This window comes from Thamnophis elegans, unplaced genomic scaffold (assembly GCF_009769535.1).
Source record: "Thamnophis elegans isolate rThaEle1 unplaced genomic scaffold, rThaEle1.pri scaffold_59_arrow_ctg1, whole genome shotgun sequence".
NCBI lineage: Eukaryota > Metazoa > Chordata > Lepidosauria > Squamata > Colubridae > Thamnophis > Thamnophis elegans.
Window position 1 is genome coordinate 374,409 of NW_022473899.1, and position 20,981 is coordinate 395,389.

At 51.8% G+C, this 20,981-nt stretch overlaps 1 protein-coding gene across 1 annotated transcript; it reads right to left on the reverse strand.

Annotated features, from left to right (window-relative positions):
* Positions 1–4,194: 4,194 nt before the first annotated feature.
* Positions 4,195–17,538, reverse strand: LOC116523605 (E3 ubiquitin-protein ligase TRIM58-like). The gene is made up of 2 exons (XM_032238720.1): positions 16,826–17,538; positions 4,195–4,602 (listed from the first exon to the last, which is right to left on the reverse strand). Exons 1-2 carry the CDS (start codon positions 17,210–17,212, stop codon positions 4,195–4,197), a joined length of 795 nt encoding a protein of 264 aa, XP_032094611.1. The 5' UTR covers positions 17,213–17,538.
* Between the last annotated feature and the right edge of the window lie 3,443 nt (positions 17,539–20,981).

Genomic DNA, 20,981 nt, shown 5'->3' on the forward strand with positions numbered 1-20,981 from the left:
CACGGAGGGGAAGATCAGCCCTGTGGGAAAGAGGGGTGGGTGGGTGTTCAATGGGACAGCCCTGAGTGGAGGACCTCTCGCTTCTTCCCAGCATCCCTAGATGATCCTCGTCAGCTCTCCAACTGTACCTCGCCCCCTCCAGAGGTCATCCAGACTGGCTCTCCAAGACTCCAGCAGCCTCAATCTCTAAGGGCAGAACGTTCCCCTCTCCTTCCTCATCTGGGGTCTTGGGGTCACCACAGGAAGAATCGGTCAGTGTGTGATTGTAGGAATTGTCTCAAACACGGAGAAGGTTTGGGCTCCTGTTGGAAATCCCTCCCCTTGCAAGATAGCGTGGAAGAACCTGGAGGAGGGACAACACCAAATATCTCAATGGCAGGAAAAAGAAATCAGATTTCCTTAACAAAGAAAAGGCATTGTTGGTGGAAGAGGCTTCATCTTTCAGGGGAACTGAACCAGCAATTCGTAGACAATCAAACCAGGGGGCTTAGCTGTTTCACAGGTGTGGGGAACGAATCAAAGACGTGACAGAGGGGCGTAAAGAAATAACGATGCCCACAGATTATTATGATCCCTTTTTCCTCTTTCATGCGGGGAGGAAAGAAAAAGACCCTGGAAACTACAGACCAATCTCGCTGTGTTGCCTCACCTCTAAAGTCACGGAATCAATTATAAACCAGCCCTTCGCCCTCCACTTAGAAACAAACAACTTTCTAACAAGCAGTTTGGATTTGAAGAGCCAAGGTGGCGCAGTGGTTAAATGCAGCACTGCAGGCTACTGCTAGATCAGCAGGTCAGCGGTTCAAATCTCACCGGCTCAGGGTTGACTCAGCCTTCCATCCTTCCGAGGTGGGTAAAATGAGGACCCAGATTGTTAGGGGGCAATATGCTGACTCTCTGTAAACCGCTTAGAGAGGCCTGAAAGGCCTATGAAGCGGTATATAAGTCTACTGCTATTGCTATTGCTAATTCAGGAAAAAATTGTCCTCTAATCTGCAACTCCCATGTGACCATTTGGATCCAGCCAGGAAGGGACATGGTGGGCCTCCCCTCCAGGCTCTGCCCAGGTGCTCCTCCTGCATCCTCCTTGTCTCTAGGGGGGGGGGCATTTTCTTCTTCCCCCCCCCCCCCCAGCCTCTCCCAAACAGCTCCCTCTAAAGGTGGATTTTGAACAGATTCTCTCTCCACTCAGCTGGACTCATTTTCAAGGCTGTGATGCTCCCTTTTCTCCTGGCCTGACGGGGGGGGGGGGGGAGGCAGAGGCTGGGGGGGGCTTCTCTGGGGAAGGTGGTGTGGAGGCGGATGCTGCCTTCTGGCCCTCAACATCACACCCCACTCACCCCATAGGTCACTGCATGCTTGGTGGTCTTGGCCTCCGACTGTCCCTTCCTGGCTGGATCCAAATGGTCCCATGGGAGGGAGGCCCAGGTGGGCTTTCGGTGGGTGGGTGGGTGGGAGGGAGTTCATGAACACTTCCACTCCCAGAGCTGTGCCCATCCTTGCAATGCCAGAGGAGGAAGTTGTGGTAGCTCTTGCTCTCCGGAAAGCCCCAAATGCCTTTCGGAGGCTCTGCTGGCAAATAACCGCGGCTGAAAGGCTGGAGTTGGGCACCTGGGAGCAGGTGAGCTTGTTTGCCTGATGCCAGCCTCCCCGGGGGACACGGAGACACCTGCCCCCGAGTTGCTCGGCTCCATAGCCGAGTTCACAATTGTTGTCTGCCTTGGTAGCCCCTTGCAGTATGAAGTCAGGCAGGGCTCAAGAGTTCGTGGCTAGCATGAATTTAGCCCCTCTGGACCTCCGGGGAAGGTTATGGCAGAGAGCGAAGACCATTGCAGGCGAACTCTCTGGATTCGGCAAGGCATTTGACAAAGTAGACCACAACCTGCTTCTTGGTTAGCTAAGAAAAAGGGGGACAGAAGCATCACCCCCAGAGGGATTCCTAACTGGCTGACAAACTGTACCCAATGAGGAGCCCTTAATGGGTCTGCATCTACCTGGAGGGAAGTGAGCAGTGGGGCACCCCAAGGTTCCCTCTGAGGCCCAGGACTCCCCAAGGTCTTCATAAACCCCATGGAGGAGGGGATAGGAGGGGAACTCTCCAAATGGGCAGATGACACTAAGGTGGCGGGAATAGCTCACACCGTAGTGATGGCTAACCTTTTTGTAAAAGCGTGCCAAAATTGTGAGTGTGCACGCTATTGCAAGCATGATCATGCGCCCCACCTACCCATGCATGTGCGTACACCCCCCATGCATGTGCTTGGCCCCCACGTGGATGTGCGTGCCCCCCCCCCCTGCGCAGGTATGTGTATGTTTCGCCCTCCCTTGGCTCCGGAGACTTTCCTAAAGCCTGGGAAAGATTGAAAACGGCCTCCGCGGAGCCCTCCGGAAGGCTGGAACAGATTGTTTCTGAACTTCCGATTGGCCTGTTGGGCCTGTTCCCCCCCCCCTCCCACACCTCCTCAGGCTTCAGGAAGGCTTCCAGAACTGGGGAGGGTGAAAAACAGGCCCAACAGAAGTTTGGAAACGAACTAGAAATCTAGTCAAACGGCTGTCCAGCAGTAGTGGGTTTAGGCTCCCGTTGCAACCGGTATGTTACAATGGAAGTCGGGCGTGCACCAGGGACATCCGTGCTGCATGCACATGCGCAGCCACCACCTGCGATGCTCCAGTTGCTGCGCAGAACATTGCGCTTGTGCCATATGCTGCGCGCGCGTAAGAAACAAGGGCATCAGGCAGGCCCTCCAAAGCACCATTCCGGCACGGTGGCTGCTGCTTCTGGCAGGCACCGGTACACACATACCGGGCCGTACCGCCTGCAACCCACCACGGCTGTCCTGTCACTTCTTGAAAAGTGCCGGTGACGGAGAACCCAAAACTCCGGGAAACAAGCTTTCCCATTGTTGGATTGTTCTCACTGCGAGGACATTTCTTACTCCTAGGTTGGAATTCCCTTTCAAAAGCTTCCACCCGCTCATTCTCATCACTCGTGTCCAGGTTAGACTACTGCAATTCAGTTTATGGAGGGGCCGGTTTGCCCTTGAAGTCTACCCGGAAATAATGGCTGGTCCAAAATGTAGCACCTGGCCTCCTTGTGCTCCCTGGACAGGCTTGGTGTGGCCCAGTGATGGGTTCCGGATCCCATTCCAACCAGTATGGTTGGAAGGGGCTTGGCGTCACCCACATGGGGGCGCATGTACATATGCGTGGTGCACGCTTCCGTTGTACCTACTTGCGACGCTTCTGCAAGCCTCCGCAATGCACCGCTCGGCAGAGCGGTGTGCAGGCACTGTATGCTCGTGTGCGGAAGCGCCAAAAGTTTAAACCACATAAGGAGCGAGGGCGGGCGGGCTCTCCATAACAGAATGGTATCCGGTGTTCCGTGCAGGCTCTGGTAGGCCTGTACTGTGGCATACCGCCTGCAACCCACCACTGGTGTGGCCACATCACACCCCGATGTTGTGGCGGCTGGTTGTGAGTCCAATTTGCAGCTCTACTTTCAAAGCCCCGTGTGGCTCAGGCCAGGATATCTGAAAGACCATCATCCCCAGCCCGTCTTGTCTGGCTAGAAAGCACCAGTTCCCCACTCCACTTAGGGGCAGTTGAAGGCCTCTGGGCTCCCCCCACCCCAGGGACAACCTGCCCCTCGGCCCCACTTCAAGTGCTGCCTCTCCCGGAGGGCCTTTGTGTGTGGGGGGGGGGATTTTGTCATGGACGCTTTAAAAGGGAATCTTAAAAACTTATTCAATGTCTGTAAATCGCCCAGATAAATGATACAAATAAAACATAAACATGTTGCTATTTTTAATAGGAAACACGGAGGAACATTCAAAAATTCAGAATAACGTAAGTGTAGAATAACACACAGATATTAAGATAAAAAAACGTTTGTTGATTATAAAGGTCCTTTAACTGTCCTATCTCTCATCTAAACTGCCAGCCGCAGAGTAAGACAGGAATTCCAAACCTTGGCGGCCCCTGGAGGGTGCAGGGACTTCCAGCACCTAAAGTCCCCGCGTAGCTACGCTGGCTGGGGAATTCTGGGAATTGAAGTCCACACCTCTCCCAGGTGCCAAATGTAGAGAAAGATGGTGTTAATTCACAACAAGATTGCAGCACCTAGCAGGAGGCAGGAGGGGTTTTGCCCAGACAACGGGGGCTTCAAAAGGGGGCTCAGGGGGCCAGGAGGCATCACTACATGAACCCTTTTGTAGCAGGTGGATTTTCCTCCCATTGAAGGGTGACTCTCTTCGGGCCCCCATAGAAAAAGGGCCGGAGCGTCTCCCCAAGGAGGGGCCCCGTCTGGAAGGTGTAGAGGGAAATTTCCGTCTCCGCATCCAGGAACTCCACCGTTTCTGCCTCGTAGCCCAGCCTCACCCACAGCCTCCGCGGTGCCCTTCGCAAGATCACCTTCTGCGGATCCTTGGAGAAAGCGATCATCTCCCCCCACCCAACCCTCTTCCCCAGGGCCCAGATTCCCTCCTGGGGGCTCAGCTGGAAGCTCCCCTTCCTTCGGACGGACTCCTTGGCCCTCCCGATGGCCCACCGTGCTCTGCCCCCCACAGGGACACAGTCTTCCTCCTCCACGGACACTTCCCACCGCTTCCATCCAGGGGGGGGGGGAAAGCAGTTCTTAAGAGCAGGGTTCCCCCACCCCTGGGCCGCAGCCCACTTACACCAAGGAGTGAGGGGTCACCCCATGCCTTGAGCTTTTGGGAACTGGGTCACCCGGGTGGAGAGTGATTGCGCACACACATCCCCCCTCGCACAAGCAGAAAGATATTGTGCTGCGTTGTGCTCGCCCACCACACACGTAGGACCATCTATCTCCCACTGGTCCGCAAAGCCGAAAAGGTCGGAGAGCTCCGTCTTGGAGGATGCTTCACCCGCTCCACCTGCTTAGCGGGCGAAGGGCAGCAGGATGGCAAAGGGAGGAATACTGGGTCGTCTGTGGAGCCCTGAGACTCGGTGCCTGGCAAGACCACCCCCCCTCCACAAAAGGTGGGATCAATTCCTAATCTCTGCAGCCTGAGGTCAGTGGGGCTGCCTCTGAAGGGTGGGGGGTTATGGGCAGTTGGGGGTCCCTGGCAGGGCAAGATGGGCATAGGGGTCTGACCCAGGAGAGGCCCTGTGTTTACTTTAATTGCCCAGGGCACCTGGAGATAGCACAGGTGGTCCCCGCCTTCATTTAGTGACGGTTGAAAGTTACTATAGCACTGAAAAAAAATGACCGTTTTTCACACTTATGACCATTGAAGCACCCCATGATCACCTGGTCAGAATTTGCCTGCTTGGCAGCTGGTATGGATTGATGAGGGGTGCAGAGTCCCACGGACGTAAAATCCCCTTTGGCGACCCCCTGCGTCCCCCTTTGCAAATTCACTTAACAACCTTATTGCTAACAACTGCAGGGACTCCCTTAACAACAGGGCCAAGAAAGGTCGTAAAACGGGACAAAATTAACAACTGCCTCACTTACCCTGTTTCCCCGAAAATAAGCCCTCCCCAAAAACATTGCAACACAGCAGCAGCCATGAGGCGACCACACTCGCTGCCTCCTGGACCTCAAAAATGATAAGACCTCCCCGAAAATAAGGCCAAGCGCTTATTTCAGGGGTCAAAAGAAAATAAGACCCTGTCTTACTTTTTTTGGGGGGAACACAGTAGCAATGGGCACTCTGGGCTCAGCTGTGGTCATAAGTCGAGGACTCCCTGTGTTTCCACTTCTCCCGGGTTGCCACTATTGGTGGTGGTGGGTTTAACGCTCTTCCCAGAGAGGGCACCAGAGCCAGGCGACGGGGCCGGTCTTCCCCAGGGACCTTCCTGGGGGGGGCCTTGTACGCTGGGCAAACTCCCCCCCCGGAGAGCCCTCTGCAGCTGCCCACGGCCCACCCACCACATTTGTGTGGCTGCTTTGGGATCCCCCCCATTTACAGGCAGCCTGGAGGGCTGAGAGCTGGCTCAGGAAGGGCCCTTGCCAGGCACCGGATGCCCAACATCGGCCACAGGGCGCTTCTGCCGGGCCCCTTTTCTATGGAAAGCCCCCCTCCACGCCCCCCCCCCCAGGGCTTTTCCAACGTGTCTTCTTATCTTTAGGCGATCTTGGGGGGGGGGTCTTGTGGCAAAGGTGCTGGGGAGGAAAGGGGGACGTGGTTTAAAATCCGGCTGCCCTTTCTGAAGAAGCCCCCTCCCCCACTTTCTACCAGGCACAACTAAAAACTGAGCCCCCCCCCCCTTGCTGGGCTCTTCTGTGCCCGGGAAGGCCTGCCCAGATGCCCTCTCAAACGTGGCTCTTTTCTGGTGCGGCCAAGGCGTGGCAGGGAAGGGCCGGTCCGTGTGGCTGATGAGGGACCCCCGACTCCCCCAGAGGCTGCATTTGTGGCCCTGCAGGTTCGGGACTTCCACCCCACGGAGGAGGCCACTCCTGGCAGGCGCTCTGGGCAAAACGCTGCTGTGAGGCCTTGTGAGGGCAGGTGGTCTTTGCCAGCCCCTCCCCCACTGCCTCCTTCTCCCCCCCCCAGCCCAAGGGGGTTACCCGTGGCCAGAGGTTGCTCCAGGCTCTCCCTAGTCAGAGTCTTCTGCAGGGAGCCTGAGATTCAGAGGAAGAAAGGCAAAAAACGGGGCCGGGGTGAGAAACAGCTGCCCGTGGGGGATGCCCGTGAGCAGAAGCCACCCTTGTTGGTAGCAACATCTGGGTGCCTCCCAGATGCCCAGTGACTCCCCTCCCCCAAGGGCCATGGTTTGGGGGGGGGTGACTGATGGTGGAAGAGGCAGTCCCCCCCCCCCTTATCCAGCCAGAGATTGGATAGAGCTGGATTGGGTCCGGCTCCCCTGAGATCCCCCAGTAAAAGGGGGGCAGAAGAGGGCCCCCTCACCCCCCAGAATTCCTGAGGCTCCTCCTGAGGGGGACCCGGACCACCCAGCCCCTCCTCAAAGGGCCCCTCACCTTTGTTACGGTCCACAATCTGCCTTACAGAAGCATTTTCCTCCAAGGCGACGCTGTGTCTGCCTTGCAGCCTCGGAGAGACCCTCTCTACGCGCCCCACCATGTAACTCCGGCACCTGCGACACAAGGAGGGCGACCTCATACAGCTACCCGGCTGTCTCCCCACAATACATGGGAGTGGGTGGGGTGCTGGCTGAGGGTTGGGTTGGCCGTGGGGTCCAGCATCTTGGCAGGTGAATACAGGACTCAGGTTTGGGAAAGCTGAGTTTAGGATGTGGTATGATGTCATCCAGTTGGGCAATGAAACGCCTGGAGGAAAGTTGAGCTCAGAGAACACCAAAGGTCCCACAATCAGAAGAGACCGGAAGCGCCGCAGTGAGAACGGCTCGGGAAACAGCGAGCTCCACCGAGCTACGCAAAAACCCAGCTGGCAAACCACCTGTCAGGCCTGCAATTATATCCCTTTTAGAATTTTGGCCTGCCACACTTTCTCTTATTTCATTATGCTGTTTTATTAGTATAGTTGATGGGAGGGGGGAATAGACAGGAGTAGGATTGTGGAATGTATTGTTTTCATTCTTTACTAGAAACCAAGGTCATCCTTTGTCTCCGCACTTTCACACCTGACCGGAAGGAGCTGGGTGGAGACGCCAGCCTGGAAGAAGAAGATTGGACCATGTGATGGATTGTGGGTGTGGGGACAAGATCATGAACTTTTAACTGGGTGGAATTCTGATGTCATTTCCAGTATTGGGATTAACACAGATGTGCTAAGATGTCTGCTTTATTAAATTGGAACTTTAAGGATCGTTTTGCCTTGGACTCTGATTTAATTCTACATGATACTTGGAACGCTGACACCACCATTGAGAGGTCCTTTGTGGACCGAAACCGTCCTGAAGGGACGGGGCACAAGGAGAGCCATTTTGGGTGACAGTGGGGAGCGAGGCAAGTTCCCCAGCAGGCCTCACTCAAAGCTCTCTGAAGATTGGCAGCGGGGCTGGCGGCCATCTTCGTTTGTCTGCTCTGGAGCTGGGCCGTCTGGAATAAGATTTGTGCGGGAGTGGAGGACCGAATGGAGTGTTAGATCCGGAGGAAGATTGGCTGGTATAAGATTGAGAGGAACTAATTTTGGAGTTTAAAATTTTTCTGCAGTGGAGCTAGCTAAACGTCACTCAGAACATACAGGACGGAAGAAAGGAGGGGTCAGCTATCGGTGATAAAACACCAAGCCCAAGGAGATTCTGGCGAATAAAATTGGAACTGGAAAATTTAAAACTAATAAAGTGTGTGAAGTACCCATGGTTCGCCCATGAGGCCAATGTTGAGAAAAGACACGGACACGAGCTTTCTCGGGATGAGGCGACCCAGATTGGGACCTGGGAGCCCCTTTTATTGAGATAGGACAAAGGCAGGAGGAGCAATTCAGCATGTGATTTAAGACAGCCTGTCAAACTACAATTGCTAATCTACTGCTCAGGGAAGTTCTGTCTATATATGGTCAAATCCTGGGCGTCGTTGGGTAAGGCACATCTAGAGCGAACTATCAAGATGTTATGTTATGAACTATCAGGATGTTATGTTATGAACTATCAGGATGTTATGGAGTTTGTTTTTTCCTGTGCGGTTCAGCGTGGCTGCGCATGCCCTGTTATGCACTGGGCCATGGGTGACCGCCACACCTACACAAGGAGTTATATGACAACAAAAGTGAATCACAATTGGAGACTTCCGGGGGAGGAGCCTGTCGCCGCTGGGAGCTCAACGGAGCTCCCCTCAGAGTTCTGGTCTGTATATCTAAAAAGATCATTAGATATCACCCCTTTTTGGCAGAAAGGGGCTGGGAGGAGTTCAGTCGCTAGGATTTCTTCGTAGTTCACAGCCTTTTTTTCCCCCCGCTGTGAACGGAGAGGAGATCCAGCATCAGCTGAGCTTTTTCTCCAGCCAGTTCTTCTCAGCTGTTTTTTTCAGCTCTAGACAGGTGGCCCCCCCCCCAGGACAAATATAAGCTACTTAAAGTTATTTAAAATTAACCTGAGCGGGGCCCACTCCTGTGATGCCTTTTTTATTACTATCTTAAACACCAGCCTCAATTTTGCTTAAGGCTTCTTTGTTCAGCCGAGTTACAAGATGGCGATTTTATAGCGTTTCTGACTGACATGTGACGTATTTAACTGACTTTACTTTCCTGAAGACTTTTCACTACTCACTATTAAAAGCCGATAAATAACCCATTGAAATTTGAGGGAAGCGAAAACCCTGTTTATCTGTTTATCTTCAATTTTTACTTATAATGGCGCCCAGATCAAAGCAGGCAAAGCAAGCAAAGCGCTTTGTTACGAATGAGTTTAAAGAATCTGCTATAAAATCGCTACCCTTGCCTTCTACGCCCTCTGCTGGAGAATTGTTAACACAGGAATTTCTTTTTCAAACGCTTAAGGATTTCAGACAGGAAATCGAAGAATTTGTATTGGATTTATATGATAAACTTGAGGCGAAGATTGATCAAATAAAGGTGGATATGAGTGAAGTTATGTCTGTTATGACAGATTATATTGCTGAAATGGAGGACAAATTGGAAACTTTGGAAGAGTCTAACCTTAATCTGACTTCTAATATCCAAGCGCTACAACAAGAAATTGGAAATGCTCAGAAACAACTCGTTATGATAAATTATAATAAGAAAGCGTTTGCAATAAGAGTTAGAGGACTGCGTGAAAAGGAACAAGAGAATTTAAAACAGACTTTTGTTGAGGCTTTCAGTCGTTCGGTGGGAAGTCCAGGACTTAATTTTGATTGGCAGATTCGAAAAATTTATCGCCAGAGCTCATGTGTAGCAGAACAGCGACGGCTTCCGAGGGACATAATTATATATTTTTCCACTAAAGAATCCAGAAATGCGATTATACAAAAGTTTTACAATAATAGGCTATGCATCGATGGACAAGACTTGATCGTTTTTAAAGAAATTCCATCCCAGATGTTGAAGGCAAGGAGAGACTATACTTTCTTAACGGAAGAACTAAGAAGCTCCCAGATACGGTATAAATGGGAAGCCCCAGCTGGTATGACTGTTACATTGGAAAATCGAAGATTTCGTCTCAATTCTGTTCCGGAAGCTCGAGATTTTTATTACAAAACTCTGAAGGCGGGACTTCCTGATTCACCTGGAAATGTGGAAAGACAAGGAGAAGGGGAAGACAAGCAGCGGACCACCTAGCTATAAGACGGAGGGTGTTGCTCTCCCCCTTTCGGAAAGGCAGAAGAGCGGAGATTAAGGATATAGCTATGTCTCTAAGATACTTTTTTTTAAATTAAATTTCTGGTCTGAATGGGACTTTGCGATCTCTGTCTGGTATAGAGAGGTGGAGCCGGCTACGGACGATGTGATATTGGGACTGAACGTTGCGGTGCGGACTCTGGACACACATTTTACGGGATCTATATGCTTGAACTCTAACCTAAATTGCCCAGGACTTTAAAGTGAAGAGAAAGATCGTAATTTTACTGAATTTTGGCTTGGAATGAATGGAATGGGGCAGCGAGGGGTAGGTGGAAGGGTAGTGAAAGCTTGATTAGATTACCTTGAGCTAGAATGCAAATTGATTTCTGTATAAACTATTACTTGAATATAAGGTTAAGAAAGACTATTTGGAAAGTCCACAGGAAGTTGGGGCAAATATCAAAGAAGCAAGGGACGAAGATAAAATACATATGGATTGATTTACTCTGGTTAAATTCTAATACAAGTAGCGGACCACCTAGCTACAAGACGGAGGGTGTTGCTCTCCCCCTTTTGGAAAGGCAGTGGAGCGGAGATTAAGGATATAGCTATGTCTTTAAGATATTTTTTTTAAAAAATTTCTGGTCTGAATGGGACTTTGCGATTTCTGTCTGGTATAGAGAGGTGGAGCTGGCTACGGACGATGTGATATTGGGATTGAACGATGCGGTGCGGACTCTGGACACACATTTTATGGGATTTATATGCTTGAACTCTAACCTAATTTGCCCAGGACTTTAAAGTGAAGAGAAAGATCGTAATTTTACTGAATTTTGGTTTGGAATGAATGGAGTGGGGCAGCGAGTGGTAGGAGGAAGGGTAGCGAAAGCTTGAACTATTACTTGAATATAAGGTTAAGAAAGATTATTTGGAAAGTCCACAGGAAGTTGGGGTAAATATCAAAGAAGCAAGGGACGAAGATAAAATACATATGGATTGACTTACTCTGGTTAAACTCTAATAATGATGAGAGGCTGAGCCTAATACAAAGAGTTTCTTCTTTTTTCTTTTCTTGGGCGTTTTTTTATTCTTTTTTTTTCTTTTTTTATTTCTCGTGGGTTATGTTTATTTTTAATTTATCTGACTATAAGATATTCTAGAAGGTGTTTGATAGAGAATTGTGCCGGGTGTGGGCCCTGGGAAGTCGGAGGGGATTAGGGAGGGGGGTTCATTGGGGGTGGGTGGGTGGGTGGAAATACAGTTTCAATATATAGAATAAGAAGAATGCACTTGTATACTGTTGTTCCTTATCTTTTCTTTTTATTTTTCTCTTTTTTTTCTTTTTCTTTCTTTTTTCTTTTTAGCTCAATTTTAGTAGATAAGAATTGAATGAATAGAGAAATGCACCAAAGTGAGAAGTAGAGGGAAAGAAGAGGGAGAAGTAAGGAGGGAGGAACAGGGGAATGTAAGGAGGGTGAGAGGGGGAGGAAGGGGAGAAAGGAAGGTAGGAGGGGAAAGGGAAGTAGGAGGGGTGATTGCTGGAGGGGAGAAATGAAAGTTGGAGGGGGAGAAGAAGGGGTGTATGGAGGATGAAAGTGCCAGGTTGGTTTTATGAGTTGTGTTTAAGGGGTTTTTTATGTTCTTTTTTTCTTTATTGCAAATACTCAGTATATAAGTGATTGTATGAAATTGAAAATGAATAAAACATTTGATTGAGACAACAAAAGTGAAGATTAGGATAATTGGAGTTTGGTTTCACTTTGTCTACACTGGAAGAAAATAAAGGATTTTTGAAAAGGACTGAATTGTTCGGGGACCTGATATTAAAGAGTGAAGATAGGATGGACTAAATCAATTGTGTTAAAACAAAAATATTAAAAGTGTATTTAAATTGATCACGGAGGGTGGGATGTTTCAGGAATTGTTGGAGATGTTAAAAAAATGCACGAGCAGCATTAAAAAGGAAACAAAAGAGGTAGAAAAGGAACCAGAAAAATTGTTGAAAACAGAGACAGACAAGTAGCATAAATGAGCAAGAAGTTAACAAGATAGAAAAAGAGATGGAAAATAAAATACAATCGGGCAAGATTAGTGAGATCCATAGAGGCATAAAGAGAGTAGAGAGGAAAAAAGGAAAGTGTTATCTGAAAAAGGAACTGAGCCAAAAATAAACAAGAGAAATAAGGGGAGATGGGAATGAGAAATCTGGGGGAGAAACATCCAAATAACTTTCGGAAAGCGATAGGAAAAATTCAGAGGAAAAGATATAAGACATACAAAAACAAGAAAAAGAGAAAAGAAAATTTAGGAATAGATTAGTAGAATGGTAATGGATTAGAGGAATGAAATGAAATACTGTAAGCAAGGTAACAGTATGTTTTAAAATAGAATGTGAATGAACTATACTAACTATACTATATTCTAGCAATGAACTATACTCTAGCAATAGCAGTTAGCAGTTAGACTTATCTACCGCTTCATAGGGCTTTCAGCCCTCTCTAAGCAGTTTACAGAGTCAGCATATTCCCCCCACAGTCTGGGTCCTCATTTCACCCACCTCGGAAGGATGGAAGGCTGAGTCAACCTTGAGCCGGTGAGATTTGAACCGCCGAACTGCAGATAACTGTCAGCTGAAGTAGCCTGCAGTGCTGCACCCCTAACGACTGCGCCACCTCGGCTCTTCTAAACGTGTAAAGTAATTCTGTTATTTACTGATCATATAAAAAATTGAATTTGGAGACATATGTTGCTAATTGATAATAGATGAAAAAGAAGTGATAAATTGATCTATCTCTAAAGAGAAAAAAATTGACATTGTTTATACGTATTCAAAATTAGAAATTGGAAAATACAAGAAGAAAAGTTGTACGGCTAAAATTGGAAATGCAGTGAAATAAATTATATGTTTGTGGAAATGTTAAAGGGGGAATCCGGACAACACTCTGTTCACAAAATAACTTTTTATTATGTAATAAAAATAAAATATAAAAAACTTATTTTTTAAAAAAGGTCCCACAATCAGCACTTCTGATTTAAACGGTGTGGCCACACAAGGAATTCTGAGCACAAACGGACCCACAAGGACAGAGGCGGAGAAACGGAAGACGGCACCTTCCTCTCTACGGTGTCCTGGATCTCCTGGAAGAGGAGAACGGAGAAGGGGGTCTGGGACCCTTCCAAGGGTGGGGAAACCTCTGTTCCCCGCTCTTGAGGCCAGCGAGAGCCCCAACCCCCACCTGCACGAATTCCCCATCCGGCTGGTGGTTTCCTCTCCGTCTGGCCAATCAGCTGCTGCAGGCGGGAGGCCTCCCGGAGAACTGGGCCAGCCCCCCCCCACACTCGGCCTCCATCTCCTCCTCCTGCTCGGCCAGCCAGACCGGCTGCCTCTCTCGGAGCAGCTCCTGCTGGGACTCCAGCACCAAGCCCACCTTCTCCTTCTCGGCAGCAAATTGCTCCTGGGGGTGGAGAGGCAGAAAAGGGGGGACTCAGAGGGAGGGGGGAGATTTCCCAGCATTCCTGGGGGTGCTGCCTCCTGCCCCTTCCCCGAGAGACCCACCTGGCACTCATGCGGCTCTGGTCCTCTTCCTCTCTCTGCTCCAGCAGCTTCTGCCCCTCCTTCCCCAGGGGCTCCAGGAGACCATGCAGCAGGTCCTGCGTGCAGAGGAGAGGGTGCCATTCCTGGGTCCACAATGGCAGCGCTCCCAACCAGAGGGGGGCCACAAGGACCCCGGTGCTACACTCAAGGAGAGGCCCTGCTGAGAGGGGGGAGCCGAAGTCATGACGACACGATGTGCGATCTCAATGCTCTGAGATTGCAGTCAACACTTTTGTCTCTGGGTGGTCCAAACGGACCTAAACTGTCCCATAGAGATGGTGAACAGGAAGAATACATCTTGCTGATCACAGGGACATCGCAAAGTCTCTGATTGATCCAAGAGAAGCCCTTCAAGCCGGTGACTCTGGCAAAAAAATCCAGCCAAATGGCTGATGAAGTCGGGGCGGCTCCAAAACAGAAGGATATGGAAAGAGAAAGTGTTTTCAGCTGGTGAGGAATTTTTACTGTTTTAAAAGTGACTGCCTATTAAAAAAAACCCTTAAAATTAATTTAAATTGGAGAACAGAAGAAATAAGCGGCGGAATTGAATTTGGACTAGTTTTGAACAGAGGGTTATCTTACTTTTTAAATGCTATTTTTATGGATGGGATGTATGCAAGCCTTTTAAAACGAACAGATTAAGTTTCCTTCTTCTATTTTTTTTTCTTTGACTATTCTCCGTAATCTATGCACTAAAACTCTCCTCTTTCATTACTGTGGGTGTTTTTCTAACTCATTTAAGAACCGGAGCTTTTTTTAAAACTTGAAATACAAAAAGAAACAAAGAAATGGTAACATTGTAACGCTGCTACTCGGAAGCTAGATGTTTGTCTTTTGGAAACGAAATACTTTTTTCACCGATTATCCTGGCTTTGAACTTCAAGGATTCACAGCTTGTTTATAGAGAGTGATAAGAAGTGTTGTAATATAATTCCTTGTGTAGGCGTAGCGGTCACCCATGGCCCAGTTCATACTAGGGCCTGCAGAGCCACGCTGAACCACACAGGAGAAAACAAACTCCTAAAACTCCATAACATCCTGATAGTTCATAACATAACATCCTGAGATGTGCCCTACCAATGACGCCCAGGATTTGACCATATATAGGCAGAACTTCCCTGAGCCGTAGATTAGAAATTGTACTTTTACAGGCTGTTTTTAAGCACATGCTGATTGCTCCTCCTGCCTTTGTCCTATCTCAATAAAAGGGGCTCTCAGACCCCCAATCTGGGTCGCTCCATCCCGAGAAAGATTGTGTCCTGTCTTTTCTCCACATTGGCCTCATGGACGAACCACGGGAACATCACATTTGGTAGCAGAGGATGGTTACATTACATTTGGTGACCCCGACATGATTTCCTGTGTCGCCAGCCTTTCACTCATCCCCGACTGGGCAAAGTCTCACCACCAGGGCTGGCAGTCAGCGAATGGAGAACCCTCCCGAATCTTGAGTATGGGCTCGGGCTTCTCGAAGGCTCAGACTGCACACCTGCAGGAGCTTCGGGATCTCCCCAAATTCTCCATTGCAATCTCTCAAGCGGCAGATCGCTTGCTTCCCCTTCCCCCGAAAAAACATTTCCTCTCTCTATTGGCTTACATCTATAAGAATTGTCCCATTTACCCTGAGAAGGGCTCTCTTAAAGTCTCCTTATGGATCAAATTGGGTATTTACTTCCATGAGGAACCTCGAGCCCCGCCAGAAGTTCTCACTACTTCAAGACTTCTTGTCAGATGCCTTCAAATTCATGAGGAAGACATGCAGGGGGCTGCTTTTAAGCCCTTGGCAACATCTCCCCCGCCCTACGAGGAGATCGCCCCTCCTGCTGGCCAGGCGATGGCCCTCTCCGAGACCCCTCCACCTCCCCCGGCCCCTCCGGAAGAGAAGGTTTCCCCTCTCCCTTCCGCCCCTTCCTCCGCCCCGTAAGTGTGGCGTAGCGCTCTCCAGGACGCTCTGCGCGATGCTTTCAATCAAGGGGACATGGAATTGGCACAGGATTGTTTCCCCATTTCCTTCCAAACCAACGCGGCTGGGGGGGTTGTGCCCACTCATAACTCAATCCCCTATAGGGTTGTTAAGGATCTTAAGCAAGCCGTTTCCACCTATGGGGTGCAATCCCCATACTGCAAGGGACTGTTCCAAACCCTTTTGTCAGCCATGCTTCTTACCCCCTCTCAGTTTGCCATTTGGACCTCCAAATACCTTAGAGAGATTAACAAGGCGATTGCCAAGGGTCTGTCCAACAATGTTACTGCCCCTCAGCTAAATAAAGGAGGGATAATAATAATGTATATATATATGTATGGGTACAACATAAGGAAATGAGATGTAAATTGTAAACAGTGATTTGGAAAGAAGGATAGAAAACTTTGTTATTAAATATTATGGATGGTTTAGCTGGAATAGGATATAAGTGTTGTAATATAGTTCCTTGTGTAGGTGTGTGTCCCCCATGGCCCAGTTCATACTAGGGCCTGCAGAGTCACTCTGAACCAGGATTTGACCATATATAGAGAGAACTTTCCTGAGCAGTAGATTAGAAATTGTACTTTTACAGGCTGTCTTTAACCACATGCTGATTGCTCCTCCTGCCTTTGTCCTATCTCAATAAAAGGGGCTCCCAGACCCCCAATCTGGGTCGCTCCATCCCGAGAAAGGTCGTCTCCTGTCTTTTCTCCCACATTGGCCTCATGGGCGAACCACGGGAACGTTACATATAAGGATTTAGTGTGATTGGAGGATTTTAGAAATAGTGAATGAAATGCCAGTATGTGGTTATGTATTAAATCTTGGTATATTTTATGATGAAGGACGTTTAAACAACTATAGTCAAATGAAAATGATGACGGTAACACGTATAAACATCTGAGTTAAAATACTGGAGTTAGTATGAATTATGACGGTGGAAGAGACGCACGAAAGTCTTTTTGTAACCAACTGATACACTTTCCACGGTATGTAAAAAAAGGAAGATTTTGTGTCTTGTGCCCAGCTCCCCCCCTTCTGCAGAGCCTGGCCCCAGGGTGCCCGCCCCCTACCTTGCACCCCTGGGCAGCCTCAGGCAGAGGGAGGAGGGGGTGGCCCTGGTGCCCCCCGGCAGCCGGGGCAGAGGAGTCTCTCCTCGCTGGAGCAGGAGCTCTGCAGGGGCTGCCCGTGTTCCTGGCACAGCCGGTGGCCATTGCTCTCCTCCTGGGCCCCCTGTGACATCCGGAGCCCCTTCAAACGGCAGGCGATGCTAGCCAGGGTCAGTTTGGGGCAGGCGCTGCTGGAGTTCATCTGGGCTCTGCACTGGGGGCAGGAAAACCTAGTGCCCCGCTGGGCCAGGCAGTGGTGGCAGAAGTTGTGCCCGCAGGACAGGACCATCGGCCGTTCAAAGAAGTCCAGGCAGAGTGGGCAGGTGGCCTCCTGGCCCAGCTGCCCCAAGGCCCTCTGCTCCCCTGAGGCCGCCATGGGGCTCTTCCCTTTGCCGAGCCTGGAAGGGAAAGCTGCTCATTGGCTCCTCCTCCACAGGGAGGGGCTCTTGGGGGTGTGTGCATTATAGCCCCTCCCCCTCCTTCAGGGAAGGTGCCCTGAAGCCCTTAAAGTTGCCCCCCCCCAACAGTGATGGGTTCCTCCCGGTCCTGTCCGGTTATTGCCAGAAGAGGTGGTGAAAATCTGGCATACCAGACCGGACCCGTAGTGATGCTTGTGAACGGAGCCAAACTTTCTGTAGGCTCATTATCTCATTATCTATCTGGCAGGCATGTGGAATGAGCATTTCTGGGAGTAATATTTTATTTGGGGGGAGGGACGGCGGTTGATTGCTTCCCACAGAGGGAAGGGAGAAAGAAAGAAAGAAAGAAAGAAAGAAGAAAGAAAGAAAGAAAGAGAAAGAAAGAAAAATAGCACAGTAATTTAGGGTTAGAAGGCTACTCGGCGGTCATCTAGTCCAACCCTCTGCTGCAGCAGAAAACCTTACATTGTCTGGATTATTTTGGTACCTCTAACAGAGAGGAAAATTGCCAGAAAGGAGGAGTTCACTAGGACAAGGCTGCCATACAGAGGAAGGCAGTAATAGTCCTTGAATTATGACAATTGAGCCCAAAATGTTGGTTCCTAAACAAAAGCGTTGTTAAGTGAGCTTCCCCCCACATTTTACCCAATCCATGACATCTCCTGGTGAGTGACATCAAGTTGGCCACGCCCACAAAGTCACACGGCCTCCAAGCCACGCCCACAAAATTGGTAGTAAATTTTTTTGAAACCCCCCTCCTCCCCCAGACTTTCCTGTCCTGGGGGAAGTGGGGCAGAGCAGCAGCCAGAACTGGCCAAGCAAGGGGGCTTCTGGCGAATGTATGGGGGGGGAGCTTGCCCAGTGGTCAGATAAGAGAGTGAGGGAAGCCCCCTCGGGGTCTGGGGCGGCCTCTCTGGCCATCCATCCCGTCTCGGTGCCCTCCAGCTCAGTCCGGCCAGGGGTCTCTGTGGGTCCTGGCCCCGGGAATAAGCAAGCCTTGAGCCCCATAGACCCCCCTCCCTTTGCCCTCCCTTCCCTGCCAGCCCCTAGCACCGAACCCCCCTCCCCTCCTGCAACCAATAAGAGGAAATAAGAGCCGAGGTGGCGCAGTGGTTAAATGCAGCACTGCAGGCTACTTCAGCTGACTGCAGTTCGGCTGTTCAAATCTCACCGGCTCAGGGTTGACTCAGCCTTCCATCCTTCCGAGGTGGGTAAAATGAGGACCCAGACTGTGGGGGAAATAATGCTGACTCTGTAAACCGCTTAGAGAGGGCTGAAAGCCCTATGAAGCGGTATATAAGTCTAACTGCTATTGCTAACTCCCAATTTCTTTTGGGAGGGGAGACCTCATCTGCAAAGCTCCTTCGGGCCTTCAGCCAGCACCCCCCCTCCGAAGGGCCTGCGGTCTGTTGGGCAAAGGGCGGGGAGCAGCCCCCCCTCCCCACCGGAGCCTGGACCGAGGGCGCAACTTTGCCTCGTGCCAGAAAGCAGCTGCGCTCAGCCTGGGAGGCTGAGAACGGGCTTGACGCCTGCGCAGAAACACCGGGGGGAGGGGGACGCCGCCACTTTCGGTTTCGTTTCCCGGCTCGGAGGCCAGGCGGGAGGAGGCGATCCTGCCCCGCCCCGCGATGGGAGGCCCCTCGGGAAGATGCCCCCGCGTGGAGCCCTGAGCCGCCCCTCCTGCCCGCTGCTCCCCTCCACGCGGTTCCCGGGGATGTGTGTGTTCCGGCGGGCCTATCCACGCCACGCGGCTGGGGGAAGCCGTCTACGCTCCAGGCTTCGGGACAGCAGAAGCTCTTGCTGTGCCCACGCGTGGGCTTTCCCTCCCTCCCGCCGGAAAGAAGACCCCCGTGGGGGGCAGCTGCCCTTGAGTCCCCCCGATGTTCCCAGGGGGTCTAAAGAGTTAGGATGGCGGCCAAAGTCCCCGTAGAGCGAAGGACGTTCCTCCCGAGTGGGGACGAGGGTCAGTTCAGGCACGGAGTGTGGAGGAGCCTCCCTCGCAGGACTGGCGTGGGAAGGGGGCGCGCCTCCCGGGGACAATAGCAATAGCAGTAGACTTATATACCGCTTCATAGGCCTTTCAGGCCTCTCTAAGCGGTTTACAGAGAGTCAGCATATTGCCCCCAACAATCTGGGTCCTCATTTTACCCACCTCGGAAGGATGGAAGGCTGAGTCAACCCTGAGCCGGTGAGATTTGAACCGCTGACCTGCTGATCTAGCAGTAGCCTGCAGTGCTGCATTTAACCACTGCGCCACCTTGGCTCATGAACCTTGAACCTGCCCGCCTGGGACACGGACACACCCCAAAACTGGCCGGGGGAGACTCGTTCTCAAGTCTTCTCTCGCCTGCCTTTGCTTGGGGAGCCCACGCGAGTTCCTCGTGTTGCAGAGCCGCCAGTTTCCACCCTCTGTCTTGAGGCTCCGGAGCAGGGGCCCTTTGGTGGTGGACTGCTCCTGCGAGTGGAGGCTCCGCACCACGGGGCTTAGAGGCTGGGCTGGCTGCCGCAGCTTAAGAGTAAGAACTCGGGGTGTGGGATGATGGGGCCCTGCAAGGCCAAGGGAGTGGCCGGGGACCCTGCCTCTTTCGCCGGCTGCGGAGAGACGGTGTTGGCTCCCCCCTTCCTGGGGAGCCCAGGCCCTTCTTCACATTGGAAGGCGCCCCCCCTCCACAAAGGCCGTGATGCCCCGAATGAGCAAGGGAACCCCTCAACCTACTTCTGATGGTGCGACAGAGCCGAACCGGGGGGAACAATATCAGCCCCCCCCCCGAGCTCCTTCCCCAGGAGCCCCCCCCCGTCTGCAGGGCGGCTGCGTTGATGCCTTGACATGAAAGAGTGGCCAAGTGTTTGGGGGGGGGGAATTAAAGAGATCTTGGGGCTTCCCAATTGGGGCGGACGTTCTCTTCCACAACCACCAGAGGGCAGGATTCCTTCCACCATCGTCGGCTCAGCGGGTCTCCCTGGCCCCCTCCCCCTTTCCTGGCCTGCTGGCTGCGCTGGGGACCAGAGACGGGCCGCCCGACCCCACATATGCGGGGGGGGGGGCGAGGGTCCCGCTTTCTCTTCTGCCATGCTGGTCACCGTATTGGCGGAGAGGCGCGGGGCCTGGGCAGCCCTTGAGCTGGAGGAGGGGGCGAGGGCTGGACTGGATGGCCTCCGGGGTGCCCGGGAACGTTTGCGACTCTGAGCCAAGGGCGTCGCCATTAAACTCTTTCCTGGAGCCGAGGAAGCCGCACTTGCCCCAAAGGGAGAGCCTCCAAGGGACGGCCCCAAGCGGGAGGCTGGGCAGCAGCGCAGCCCCCGGTTCTTCTCCCGGCCGGGACTGGCCTGGAGGGGGGTGCCGAAGGAAGCGAATCCGCCCGGGGCAGCCTCCTCCCAGGCTCCTGCAGACGGAAGACCCCCGGAGAGCAGCGCACGGGCCTGCCAACCCCCTCCCCACCCAAAGGCTCTAAGGGAGGGGGGGGGCTGAGCAGCCAGAGCCCTTCCGCAGGTGGGTGTCCCGCCTTCTGGGCCTCAGGGCGATGGGAAGGGTTGTCCGAGGCCAGCAGGTGGCGCCTTCCGCCGCGGCCCCGGCACAGCGACCTCCCTCCGACGGGGCTCACAGGCGACCCCGTTGCCGCCGCCTCCCGGAAGGCCCCGGCTGATTCCTGCCCGCCTCCTCTCGGATCAGATGGGCCAGCGGCCCGAGGATCCCAAGCCAGCCCCGCCCGCAACGCCCCTCGAGAA